Raw genomic sequence first — 14,271 nt, forward strand, 5'->3', positions numbered from 1 at the left:
CACTAGACAGTACCGCATGCGTCAACGAAAACTAAGCAAGTTTTCGCACCTACCGTACCTGTGTTAGCCCAGTACATTTCTACATTTGGTAACGGAGCAATATTTTGTATGGCGTCTCATCATTCTGTCCTTGTTATCCTATCCTTGTATAAACAGCGCACATCGCAGATGCTGAAATGTTAATTCCGCCAGCCAAAACCAAAACTCCCGCCTCGCGGAGCTGAAGCCAACCATGACGAAATTAGCGAAATCGAATTCGATTTTCCTTGTGTTCAAATTTCCTTGTTAAAAAATTTAATTCTGGATATGCGATGTCCTTGTAAATTGTCCCGTTCTCCTCATATATCTATTTCAATTTTAGAATTTTTGATTCTTTCTGTTCTTTTTTTGGCAGGTATGATCACTAGATGTTATGCTTGCTAAGTTGATTATTCAGCATTTTTTGTTGAATTGCTGTTTATTGGTGTATTACTGTACTTGTTATGTTCCAAGAAATTGATAGGTCAGAAATACAGTTAAAATAAGATCTCAAAAAGACCTAAAATCCAGGTGCTGAGGTAACAACAATTTCCGAAACTTGCGTTCTGCATGGTGTAAAATGCAAAGGGGAAGCCTGGAGTTTTCACCTATATTTCAAACAATATTCAAATACAATACCCTAAGAATTGTAACAATGAGTATTCATAGTATTAAGAAGTAACTTTCATAGTAACCGATATTGTAAACCATTTACAATTTAACCTAACTAATATCATAAAAACATATTGCAATTTGTAATACATTATTAATGATCTACTAAAATTATTATCAAAGAAATAATAGTTATCTCGGTATTTACATTATTTGTGAAAAATGTTAACACTTTCTGATATTTGCTCGGTAAATAAAAAGTTACCCATTGCGGAGCGCGATGGAGTAGGGTGCTTTGACAAAGAATATTCGACTTCTATGGATACGGCGTGGTTGAATAAACCACAAACAGAAACAGATTGTTCATATAATGACTTAAACATGTATTTATGTATGTAGACCGTGTGGATGTTCTGCGATACCCAGTTATCAGTATAGGCTGCATCAGTTTTGTTCAACTTATTTTAGAGATTTATTTTTAAGCCGGATTACTATGTTGAGCTAAAAATCAGAATACATATTGGGTAAAGTTACTGAATAGATTTGTTGTGAAAAAAATCTCTATTTTGCCAATTTAATGAATATAAAGCATCTATTGATTTGGGTAAATTATCGGCTATGAAGATAATATGTGCGGGACTCCAGAAAACTGGAACGAAGTCATTAGCTGAAGCTTTACGAATACTCGGATATAACGTACATGATGTCTTTGAGCAATTTTACTACGAAAAAGAATTATGGAACAAGGTATTTAACAAAACCAAATGTGTATCACTCTGTAGTGTCCTGAACATCTTTTGACTATTGTCATTGATTCAGGTTCTCCGTAATACAGCTGTCATTGCTGATTATCAAAGAATTCTCGAGGATGTAGATGCTGTAATGGACTTCCCTGCAGTAGCTGTATGGGAGAAAATTATGGAAGCATTTCCCGAAGCCAAAGTAAGCTATTTACATTACGTCATAAGCACACATTACTACGTCGGTACTTTATAGTTTTATACATGTCGGTATTTATGCAATATAAATATGCATTTTATTATAGACTGGAGAAGCATAGTATCAATGTTGGGTCTTTAGGAACGACGTGTTCAATTATCTATGTCGATTGTATAGGCCTATATATATTGCGTTATCAATTTGCATTCTCTTCAAGCCACATTGCTTTTTTTTTAGATAATTTTAACAATCCGATCCAACGAAGATGATTGGTACACAAGCATTAAAAACCACATCGAAGTCATTAACCAATATATTCCGTGAGTACGTCTCTAAAAATAAGTTCTGATATGAAATCTGATATCACATTATCGATAGAGCTTTGTTGCCATACTTGCAGCAGGTCAAACTCGGATTGACACCGATTGCCACATGCCTCATTGATAGAACACGGAAACGCTTTCTCTCCTCAGGTCCTATCCATATAATGAAGCAAGAGTCATATTTTACTCACCCACAAAATCTGAACCACATAATGAACACAATTAATCAAATTTAAAGGTATACTAAAGACAATGATTGTCAATTTAGGCTACTTCGAAAAATTCTTTATATTGCAATTCGCATCAAATATATACAACTTGCGCTGATTATTTGGTTTCTGCGAGACTAACTACTTATCCTTCTTCTATGTTTTTGTGCCGGTGGATCCGTATGCATATATTGCGAGGATGCTGTAGCAAGAGTAGAGATAACAATTCTAAGTGATTCAAGAGTCTTGCTGCACACTAACACAAATATATTTCTGTAACGTTTCGTCTGACCAAGGTCAGACTTCTTCAGACATACATAGTTCAACTACCACGAACCACGATGTATGTCTGAAGAAGTCTGGCCTTGGTCAGACGAAACGTTACAGAAATATATTTGTGTTAGTGTGCAGCAAGACTCTTGAATCACTTAGAAATATATACAATCTATAAATTCTTTATATACCACAAATTTTATTCTGTTATTTCAGGCAAAGTGAATTATTACAACAACTTCTTCATGTGATATTGGGTCCCACGCGACAAGAATTTATTCGATATGAATCCGGATTTATACCTGCTTGCATTGGAATGACAAGGATGTGTGGAACACCTAAAGAGCCGATTCTCAGGTAAACATAGGAAAATTGGTAAAACTTATAGATAACACGTACGACGTCATTCAGATTTGCAAGTTGAAACTTCGTCACGAGATTAGCAATTTGGCACTCTATATTTAAATTTAAAAGTTTTTTGGCAGTGAAATAACTTGAGAATTTAGATTTTTATCTTTGTTGTTCAACAGATCTCGTTATCGACAGCATAATTGCTATGTCAAGTCAGCTTGCGAGAAAACGAAACTGTTGATATATAACGTAAAAGATGGTTGGGAACCTCTTTGCCATTTCCTTAACAAGAAAATACCAGATAGACCTTTTCCAAAGAGGAACATAAAAGGCGGAATGGTTCATGAAGTTGCCCAACAGAAATGGGAACACGATTGTGGTTACGCCAAAGCTGTAAACAGAGAAGCGTTGATCAGAATTGGATTTTTGATAAGTGTGTTGGTTTCAATATTATCTGTCATCTTGTACTTTTTCACAATATAATATTCAGATGCAATACACGTACACGAAACACAAGGTATTCTACAAGAAATAAAAGTTTTAGCCGGAAGTATACAATTGTTACACACTTTGAAGGAACCGTGCTATGCAAACATACAATAATCAAAAGCCTTGGTGCACGTATGAAAGTCACTGAACTGAAACAAAGTCTTATTTGTCCAGGCGTCTTGTGGAGGTGAGGAGTCCGTGAATCCTTTTGCAACAAAACTATCTCTGAAACGGCACGAACGACCGATTTCTCTGAAAGAATTACACATAGGCATTTAAAGGGCATAAGATTAGTCTTGGAAAACAAAAATAAATTAATTATACTTAAGTACACTGAGAGCGATAATTCACAAAGTGAACACAGAAAAGGATTTGTTCGGAATGTTGATAGCTCAGAACATCGGGACAAATCAAACTGTGTTGGTTAATATTGTTGATGTCGCGTCTGGGAATTATTCTATCCAATAAAACTGCCGGTGTGCGTTGACTTGATAAATGTACAATAGACACCAATCTATGAGGTCATACCCGACAACAGCACATCTTGGATAATACGATAAATGTGCTACTCAATTAACAATACAGAGTACAGACTGTAGGTACGCATATTTGAATAAACTATGACATAGCGTCATAGCTGTAATGAATATTTACTAATAAAATCACCCCACAATGTTATTTCCTGAATTCATTGTAAGATTAGTTCAATTTGGTAAATCCAATTTTTTTTCGAATAACAAATATCCAGCTTGTACCAATAACGATACAAACGGTATATCCAAGTGCTATATCATAACATTACTAAGCCTACACGTCTCATAAACCAAACTTGATTTTCAGTGCCTCTATCCTTTTGTTTTCAAATATTTTTTCATCGGTACGTCGCATGGCCGGAGAGTTTTTGCAAAGGCGTCTTAACACAAAAATTTGAGAACCACTGCTTTACGACGTCTAAATTTCCATGTTTTTTATTTTCCATGTTTGTTGTATATAGAACCTATTTCATTGCATTTCCAAATTTTCCTGTTACAATGGTCCTTGCATAATAAATGACATTTTCAGTTAAATTTTTTATTTAACAAACTGATAGCTTCTAGCTGAATGATGCTCATATCATGGCATTTTATTTCATCTACTTTACGCTAGTTGCAAGTCCTTTTTCATATTTCAATCAACAGCCGTATTGGAATTTCCGTAATACTCCAATTCGTTAACGAGTAGGGTCTCATCCTATAAAAATAATCTGGCGATGCTTTCTTGATTATTTAATATGTGACGCCTTGGACTATACATATATGACATTGGCTTATTGTGTACAGTACTCGAGTTGCTGTATATATGAGTCCATATGAGCGTACTGCATTGGCTGTGAATGTGCATTACTAGATTGGCCGTATTTGTATACCAATTAGGCAGTATATGCATATGGTATTGATTTTTGTATGTGCATCCCTTTCACATGTCTTTATGTGTATTGTGTAGGGGAAGGTGGGGCACGTTGGGACATGGGGCACAGTGGAAAATCAGCTCTCACACTGATACTATATCCGCAATCCTGTCCGCGGTTCGATGTTTCAATCCGCCCTTCGGTGAGTTACAACGTCCCCGCGAACGGACAACGGACGGATAGAGCGTCGCAAGCTATGAGGCGAAATTGGTTTTGGGAGGTTGGAACTGAAATTTCACCGTTCCATTTTTTTCTTTTCCCTACTTTAGCTTTTCCAACATGACAAAACAACGTCTGATATTTTTCAGCTTTAGTCCACTGTAAAATATTTATAACGTTGGCGAGTGTATGTGCCTTCCGAATTTCGCCGTGGGATGGTCTGAAAATATTTGTTTCCTATGGGGAACAATGGACCGGGGTTCAGTGGGACATGCCCTACAGGGCAAAATTCGTCAGTGTTCGATACAATAAGTGCTTAGAGACCTAGAGATGCGTTATATTTTGTGTAATATTATGGTTTCTTTCGACCCATGGCCCAATATGGAATATATATTCGAGAATCAATAATATTTCCTGATTTAAATTCGAGGAAGGAAATAATCAAATTTATTTGCGAAATTTTTTGTCAAAATATCTGAACTATTTCAGTTGAACATTGATTTAAAAATATTAAATCTTCAAATTTGAAGTCTCCCTGTTCTTTAGACGATTATGCTGAATAATTTCTTATTTTTTAAGGGCATACTTCGTTGAGTTTTGACAGACTGACCCATTGTGCCCCATGGTCTGTCCGAATGTGCCCCACAAGTGGGGTACAGTGGGACACTTGACAGACGTTTTTCAAAGCATTTTGGTAGTAAGATGTGTGTCACAAGGAAATTTCTTAGTCGCTGAATAAAAACTACATTTACCCCTCTATGCATTAGTCCCGCAAACGTAAGTGAATATGCAGAATGAACGGCTCAAAATATGCAAAAGAAAAAAGTGTCCCAACCTTCCTCACTTTCCCCTACATTAACTGAATGGCCCTATATGTATATTTAATTGACTGTATATACATATGACATTGACTGTATATGCATATTTGGTTGGCGCCATAAGTATATTTTTTACTGTATATCACGTACTGTATATCACGTTACCAACCCCACTCATTTATACTGGAGACGCCTGAAGAAATTACACCGCAATGATCAAATGACGTAGGTTATCAGTTTATTAATGTTGTTTCATATGTATGCATTTTTATATGGTCTATGATTTAGGCTAATTTTGGAATAAAAAAGATCATAATTTGCGATAAACGTAAATAATTGCCATCAGCTTATTTCCAACTGAAAATTCCACTGCACAATGCTGCATCAGTTTTTCTTCGATTTTTTCGATTTCTGCTTCTTTAACAAGTTCGTCCAATGTCTTTTCCATTCGATATTTATATTCTTTTTCGTGATCTGTATGTCGGATGTTCCAAAGAGCATATCCGCCTAGTTTGAGTGCGCGAACTAAAGGCTGTTGACATTAAAAATGAAATTCATTTTTAACATGTTTTTTTAAAACAGTCATTGATACTGCATGTTATCATTCACAAGACGGTGGAGGAAATTAAACTTCACCTGACAGCAACTTTGTGCGGGTTTTCATTTTATAGATCTGTGGTTAAAAAAATTTGATTCTCACTTCAATTCGAGGCGGCAATACTGAGATCTCAGAATTTGCACTACAAAAACTTGGTGGTTACTATTAAACATTCAACTAGGAACTATCGAATATGAACTCTGACGCTAGTATACTCAATAAACTGTAGGCTCCACAGCACTGGCTTACCAATCATAGTGACATACATATGGATCATTTAAAACATTTCTTATTGTTTATACCAATAGTATCATAGTTATGCATACCTAAACGATATAAAGACGGTTTTGATTTTTAAATCAAACGCTTCCATGAGCTCAGACTTAGATCTAGTCCAATATTAGGATCAATACCGTGACACATTCAGGTTCCATGTGACCACTCATCATTGTTCCCGCACAAATTACTGCATCGTAGAGGCCATACTCCAGAGGAATTGGTTTGTCAGGGAAAACGCCAATATTATAATGTCTCCTGTTGAAAGCGTAAATTATTAAGGAACTAATTAAGGATGGTTTGAAGTGTTGTTTTCCTAGGTAAATTAGCATTCGATGGATTTCACCCGCTGACCGACCCCAGAAAAATACCCCTGTCCCCTATACATAAGTATTATGGTATTTAACACGCTTCTTTAAAATTATTACTTTGTCGGAAAATATTCAATTTTTAATTATTGGATATGAAAGAAGTCTCAAAAAACTGCTACTTTTATTCAATTATTTCCGTGTTCTGTTGTGACCAATATTTCAAATTTTGCTGTTCTTATTTAATTTATGGAACACTATTATATGACGCCTTCATATGACATCCGGTACAATTATTTTAATATTTGGCTGCAATTTTGCTGAAAGTGATATAATTCTCACCTATATATGAATTTAGATCTAGCAACGTCCAACATAGCCCTATTTATATCCAATGCGTCTATGATTCCTTTGAATCCTTGCTTTTTCAAGACCTCTCCACATTTTCCGGTTCCTAAATCGAATGATATCAATGCTGTGTGATGGTTTGTTCTACATTTACACATTCTACCAAATTAGTGACATATCGTCACGCTAATAACCGAATTGCGTAAGTCATTTTTGACGAATTTGAGTTTTCTCGTTAAAACCCATTTATATGTTGTTGCGCACCAGCATGTTGAATTAGTTTTTAATAAACGGATAATAAAACGCTTTACTGGGAGAACAAAACGCTTTGCCTAAGTCATAGATGTGACATACGCAAATTTTGTTTCTAAAGCGATGCCATCATACGATATTAGGACGTCATACCCATTACATCGCGGTTGTCTTCAGCAGACATCGCCGTAGAAGCCTGCCGTTAGGTTGTGAGCCGTTATCCGATGTTGGTGTGTCTTGTCATTATATAGCGATTAAAATGAGTGCTTCACTTCTGAGAAACCTTAATGCGAATGAAGTTATTATGAGGATAGAAAATGAAGATTCAGGTGGGTCTGTAGGTCTATATTTAATTTTTGCAAAGTTTCGTTAATCTACGTACCAACTAAAAATGAGTTTAGTAAAGAACGTACCAAGTATTTTATTCTTATAGATGACATGCTTGAAACCCAAAGTGTGTCAGATTCAGACCCAGACTTTGTTTTTATTCAAGAGTTTGATGAGGATGAAGAAAATTGGCAAGGTGTTAAATCTAAAAAATTATCCAACTACGCTCAACGCAGTTCCACAGTGGTTAGTCCTGTTTTGTTTTCAATTTATTTAATATCATCATTGCCGATAACGCTACACTTTAAATCATGTTTTCATTACCTGTTTTAGACGTTGGGTAAAAGGAAACGCGTAAAACGGGCGCGCCCCTTTGGATGGAAAAATAATATTTGCAAAAGGAATCGTCTAGCTGGATTAAATTACAAAAGCCGAAAAGGAAAGCAAAATATAGCAAGGCAATGTGCGAGTTTGACAGAAGATGATAGACAGTGGGTTTTCAAAAATTTTCGGAAAATGGAATCGTGGTCTGAAAGAAGATCATATGTCAGGGCTTCAGTATCGAAGGTAAACGATATTTAGAAACACTGATTTTATGTCACGCTTTCCGCATCTCATTCAATTAAATTTGTACTGTTTCGTAGGTTACCACCAAGCAAAGGAAAATTGCTGAAAATATGTCAAGAAGAAAGTCATCTTTTGAATACCATTTACAATTACAAAATGGAAAATGCATTCTGGTGTGCAAAAAACTCTTTTCGGCTACAATTGGCATTAGCCAACGAACTTTGCTCTCGTGGCTGGAAGGTCCCGCACCATTCATAAAGTTTTTGGACCCGCATCGTCCAAGAAAAGGTATGTAGCAAAAAGAGCAATAAATGCACAATGTAATATTCATTTAATATTCATTGAATAATGACTGAAACATTCATTTTCTATTTTTTTAAGGTAAAACTGCTTTTATCCAAAGGCAAGATATGGATTTCATTATAAAATGGTTACATGAACTACCTACATTGTCATCTCACTATTGCCGTTCTAGAGGTACCTATAAGAATAAAAAGTATCTATATCCCGGAACGACTGTTTCAAATCTTCATCGCTTATATTCTGAAGAGGCAACAAATTCTGAAAGACGGGTTATTAGCATCGCAAAGTTCAGGGACATATTTAACAAAGAAAATTTTTCATCATTTCGGCCTAGAAAGCCCCAATGTGATATTTGTGTGGGATTTTCGCATGGAAATATTGACGACGGGGAGTATAGAGCCCACGTAATATCAAAAGATGTGACGAGAGCTGAAAAAAATGCCGACAAAGAATCAGCTGACGTGAGCAGATCCGTTTGGACTATGGACTTACAGGCAGTCCTGATTCTTCCCAAAACTCACGCCAGTTCGATGTATTATAAAACCAAACTTCAGATGCATAATTTTACTCTTTATAATTTGCAAACAAAAGAAGGATTCTGCTATCCACGGGAAGAGCACGAAGGCGATTTAAGTAGTGAAGTGTTTGCCTCGCTACAGTTCTCTCATTTCAACCAATATGTTACAGATCATCCTTCAATAAAAGAACTAGTGATATGGAGTGATGGTTGTGGGTATCAAAACCGTAATGTAATCGTCGCAAATGCATATTTAGATTTGGCACGGAAACATAAAATTAAATCATGTAAAACGTAATCATGCAGTGTGCAAGACTGGATTTTAACAACAACATCAGGATTTTAAGAAAATGACTGGGAAATACTTTGCCAGTATACGCCCTGGAAATACAGCAGGTGATCCAAAGGTGCATCATCTCCGAGCAATACAGTATACTTCCACAATTCACTTCAAAACTACGTTTATGGATGAGTGGGAATTACTTCCACGCAGAATCCATAAACCTGAAAAACCATTCCAATGGATAGATTTGTTTCCAGGTCAACTTAAGATAAGCTGTAGAAAATTTTGTGATTTACAAGAAATGAAGAGAGTGCTGCCAACATACGCACATTGCTTTTATGACAAAATTCCACACCATTTATAATAAATAACTACCCTATTTTCAAAGAAGAAATGCAAAGTTACGTTAGTTTTCGCTGAGTAGTTAATTTTACAAAAGTTTTTTTTTCTTCTGTTTTTTCAATGAATTCTCCATTGTTTGTTGAATGGCATTGTATGGTTGTGTTGACAAGGTTAAAGTTATGATCGAATTGTATTTTGAATGTCGTACACACCTGCAATTCAGCGCTCTTTTTTATTTTTTTATACTTTATAATCAATATCTATGGAAAGTCTCAATTTTGGTGGGTGTTTAGAGCGCATTAAATTGTTGAAATATATATTTCAAAATTAAAAAAAATAATGTTATTAAAACAGATAAGCTGTTTTGGGGTTTGGACATTGTAGAGACTGTAAATTACATTCGTTTTTTGAATGTTCGCTTTCGAGGAATGATAGTTCCAACAAAGTTGCGAAATTGCGTATGTCACCAAGTCATAGGCGCATTTCTGCGTAAGTCACAGTGCGCCATTATGACGTCACATGCCTGCGTCATACAAATTAATTTAAATCCGGCTACCGTTAAAATAATGAACCATGGGAAATTATTTACTCTACATGGCAAAACAATACCAAGAGGAAGTTTTTTACGTTTTTCTCGAAACTGCTAAAAATGACTTACGCAATTCGGTTATTAGCGTGGCGATATGTCAATATACATTGAATTGTTAGAATATCTACAGCACAGTAAAAGTATATTGACTTATTTATACTACTGGGATATCATTTGACCGGGCATTCATTTATATTGCGACTAATACCCGTTCAGAATAAACGTAAGGGATATTAATATCAACATTTATGTACTTCAGAAATAAGGTTGTTTTAGAAGTTATAGTAACTCTGGCTACATAGCCCATATGAAAAGATATAGAAAAGGGATGTCGAAGTAATGAGATCAGCCCCATTGAAAAACAAAATATATATATAATGTGTTTATCAACTCAGAGATATATTCCACGATTGGTATGAAGTCCACAAAAACAACGAGTCACAGCGATTTGGGAAAAGATATTTCTATTATGAACGTACCGGAATTAAGAGTCATTCATATATTTTTAAAGATATGATCACTCCCTCTTTGTAATTGAGCTATAAAGTCAATGCCATAATATTTTGTGTTATTCAATAAATATGTCAAAATAGACAACTCGACATTACCTGCTCCAATATCCAAAATTTGACTAGTCGGCGAGTTATTGACGTATTTCATCATTTTCCCGACCAGATTATCAGGAGTACAATATCCCGTCGTAATAACATCGTCGTCATACACCTTTGACCATTCTGTGTAAACCTGATTGGAATGAACGAAGCGAGTTGAATCCAAGTATCATTCATGGCTTGCCCCCAGACATTCAGATATTATTGCACGATAAGTGCATGGTCTACCCCAGTGGTCGGCAACCACCGGGCCGCGGCTCATCGCCAGTCCGCGGAAAGGTTACTGCCGGTCCGCAGAGAGGTGACACAAAAACGAACAAGGCCGTAATAAAACCTTTACAATCTAATCACAAACCCTACGACTAAAAAACATTGATTTTTAAAATTTAAAAATGTCTGGGAAACGGAGCGACGAGGGTCGTGCATTCCCAAGTGCTTGAACGGAAAAATAGTTTTCTCTATTGCGCATTCCAAAACCGGTTTGCTCGATATGCCCAGTCAGCAGTCAGCATCGCAGTTGTTAAGGGTTTCAATGTTAAACTCGTTACAAAACGAGTCGTCGAAAATTCGACCCCGAGGCCCGGGACTGCACGATTTATTTATTATACCCGTATTTGAATAATTTTTATGGTATATGAAAAGGAATATAAATGAAATAAATAAATAATTAAAATATTGGATTTACGAAGATAGGATTAACTTTGGTTTATGAAAATCCATTATAACACAATGTGAATATGAAGATCAATTTCAATTACTACTGAAAGGGATTTTTCAAAGTACAAGAAGGGGGTTTGTAATCAAATATATAAATAACTAATATCATTTATTAACAAAGGATGAAAAATAGAACTTTGAAACCAATCGGGGTCTGTAGAGATCTAAGTTCTAGTGTCTACAGAGCGTCAAAATTTCCCAAAAGTATATAGAATCAAATTCATCAATAGCGACAACAACAATCGCTAACTGCAAATTTCAAAGCAATTGGTTCAGCACTAAAAGGGGGAAACGATTTTTTCACAAGAAGAAAAAGAAAAATACCAACAACATAATACAATACAAGATGGAAATGTGCAAATATAATGGGCACGAAAACTAAGACGACGTAGCATCAAATCTCTTACAGTACTGGTATAGTCTGGTCACGAAATCACTGAAATACGGTCACGGGACCACTACACGGTGGGCATTTTTTTTTTTAATTTTGATGACATCATCAGGCCTAAATTAAAAGTGAAAAACACAATCCATAGCCTACTAGCGTAGTTGCAGTTGAAGAGAAAGGCGATTTTTTCACAAAAACAACAAGAAATGCAAAATGACAGCGCGTTCCATTTTGTGTCCAAAAAAACGACTTGGGTCCAATTCGTGTCGCATTATTAGCGAATGAAACGCCTTTGACGTGATGTCTTCACTACGCAGATGACTGCTTCATCATTGGACAATTTCAATTTGCGCTCGATTTCTGCTACGTTGACTTTTAAAAATTTGAGTCTCGCAAATTAGGTCGATTTCATATAAACCATGAACCCCAAAAAAGTTATGTAATAATTTTCATTACGATAGTTTTTCCGGGATCGTTAAAATTAGCGATGTTCTACGCCGCATAAGTCACGCAGAGTTAGTCTTCTACGTTCGCGTGTATTTGCACCTCGGGTCGAAAAGAGAGATCAGCATTAACGAGCACGTAATATCGGCGACTGATTAAGAAGTCGTCTCTATTGAAAATCCCGACATATTTACCTCAAAACCATAACGTATCAATAAAGTTACTTACATCGTCGATATGTTTATTTGACTTCACATTAGCAGCTTTGGCAACATTTGCCCAGGCCTTTTTTTCTGCTTCAGACATTCTCTTCATAAGCTATTAAATAAAAGTCTGTTTGAAATAAAAATTTGAACGTTTATTCAGATATTTATTCCTTTTTTATCATCAAATACGTTAAAATAGTTGAGAAGTGTCGTTTGCAAAATTGCGTTATAAATGAAAACATGTTATAACTATTCATGATATCATAAAATTTTTCAAATTAGTATGACATAAATTAAAGGCTATAGAAGCAAAGCGGAAACTTCCACTGGTTGCAAATTCAATAATGCAGCTGATTTCAATATCAGTGTTATGTCTACAATATATATCAATTGCCCAAATATAGTTATTACTGTAGTTTTTGCAGAAGACAGACCTTAGTACGAAAGTTCGCTGACAAAGCTGTAATGATAAAAGTTGCCTTGATTTTGGGACAGTGCAACCAATTTATTTGCAGTATTGACACTATCAAACGACATAAGTGGTTTCGCCTATTAAATAAATGACAAGTTGTTAATATGCAGCGTGTCTAAAATAAACATCCACGCAACGCTGGAGGGTCACGTTACATGTTCGTTGAATTGACGTGAAACAATGACCACGCGTGAAACTTGTGGGCGCGCAGGCTCACCGCGTTTCCCCGATAATAAGACCTAGCCTGAATTTTAAAAATGATTCCAATACAAGACCTTCGCTTAAAATAAGACCTAGGCGATAGCGTAAACTTTTTTTGACCTAGCGTGTTGACGCAGGGGCTACGCTCATTTGCTAATTAAAGCGATATCATGCACACCAGAAAAAAAGGAAAAATGGATCTTAAATTTTGTTTAAGGCTTCCGCAAGAGATGAAAACGATAGCTTGGGTCCTATAAATCGCAAAGATTTACGCATTTTTCTTAGTTAGCAACAAGAACGACACCATACACACTGAAAATGGAAAACTCTAACTCCGCGTTCAATGTAACTTTTCATCTTTTGTCGGTTTCAAACGAGTCTTTTCAAAATTGGCGCCACCAATTTATGCCGGATCACGACGAAATGAAATCTAACAACAAGTTTTAATATTGCAACTAAAAAGAAAAAGAAAGGCAATTTGAATAAATTTACACAAAAAAGAATCAAATTCAATGTCCATGTTGCAGCGATTCACACTTTCTGTAATCTCTGCACACAGTTCAAAGATAAAGGCACTAAACAGCGTAAAGACCTTGTTCGAGAATGCAAGGCATGCTTCAACTGTCTGCGTGCAGGGCACAAGATGGAGGATTACTTAAACATGTCAAGATACCAGCTGTAGAAAAAAACATACACTTTTTTATGATGGAACTGATAATTCTAATGTGAAATCCTGCGGCTCCATTGAACCAGGGTTGAGGAATGTGCATGCAACGATGCTTGTTTTTCATTTGCATAGGCTTTCCTTAATTGCCCCACCTTGATGCACCACCGAGCTTCCTAAGAGATTCTGCATTTGAGGTGAGACAGAGGAGTGTACGATT

At 35.9% G+C, this 14,271-nt stretch overlaps 3 protein-coding genes across 3 annotated transcripts; 2 read left to right on the forward strand and 1 right to left on the reverse strand.

Annotated features, from left to right (window-relative positions):
- Positions 1-1,083: 1,083 nt before the first annotated feature.
- LOC120331919 (uncharacterized) lies at positions 1,084-3,282 on the forward strand. The gene is made up of 5 exons (XM_039399099.2): positions 1,084-1,377; positions 1,450-1,572; positions 1,807-1,889; positions 2,591-2,731; positions 2,905-3,282. Exons 1-5 carry the CDS (start codon positions 1,249-1,251, stop codon positions 3,206-3,208), a joined length of 780 nt encoding a protein of 259 aa, XP_039255033.2. The 5' UTR covers positions 1,084-1,248; the 3' UTR covers positions 3,209-3,282.
- Positions 3,283-5,865: 2,583 nt separating this feature from the next.
- LOC120331635 (uncharacterized) lies at positions 5,866-13,822 on the reverse strand. The gene is made up of 7 exons (XM_039398745.2): positions 13,701-13,822; positions 13,149-13,263; positions 12,737-12,826; positions 10,957-11,092; positions 7,163-7,274; positions 6,650-6,770; positions 5,866-6,170 (listed from the first exon to the last, which is right to left on the reverse strand). The coding sequence occupies exons 1-7, from the start codon at positions 13,742-13,744 to the stop codon at positions 5,949-5,951; spliced, it is 840 nt and encodes a 279-aa protein (XP_039254679.2). The 5' UTR covers positions 13,745-13,822; the 3' UTR covers positions 5,866-5,948.
- Positions 7,628-10,035, forward strand: LOC144424624 (uncharacterized). The gene is made up of 5 exons (XM_078114069.1): positions 7,628-7,749; positions 7,854-7,993; positions 8,081-8,314; positions 8,392-8,602; positions 8,696-10,035. Exons 1-5 carry the CDS (start codon positions 7,680-7,682, stop codon positions 9,430-9,432), a joined length of 1,392 nt encoding a protein of 463 aa, XP_077970195.1. The 5' UTR covers positions 7,628-7,679; the 3' UTR covers positions 9,433-10,035.
- Positions 13,823-14,271: the final 449 nt, after the last annotated feature.

Source organism: Styela clava, chromosome 6 (assembly GCF_964204865.1).
Source record: "Styela clava chromosome 6, kaStyClav1.hap1.2, whole genome shotgun sequence".
NCBI classification, from domain to species: Eukaryota; Metazoa; Chordata; class Ascidiacea; order Stolidobranchia; family Styelidae; genus Styela; species Styela clava.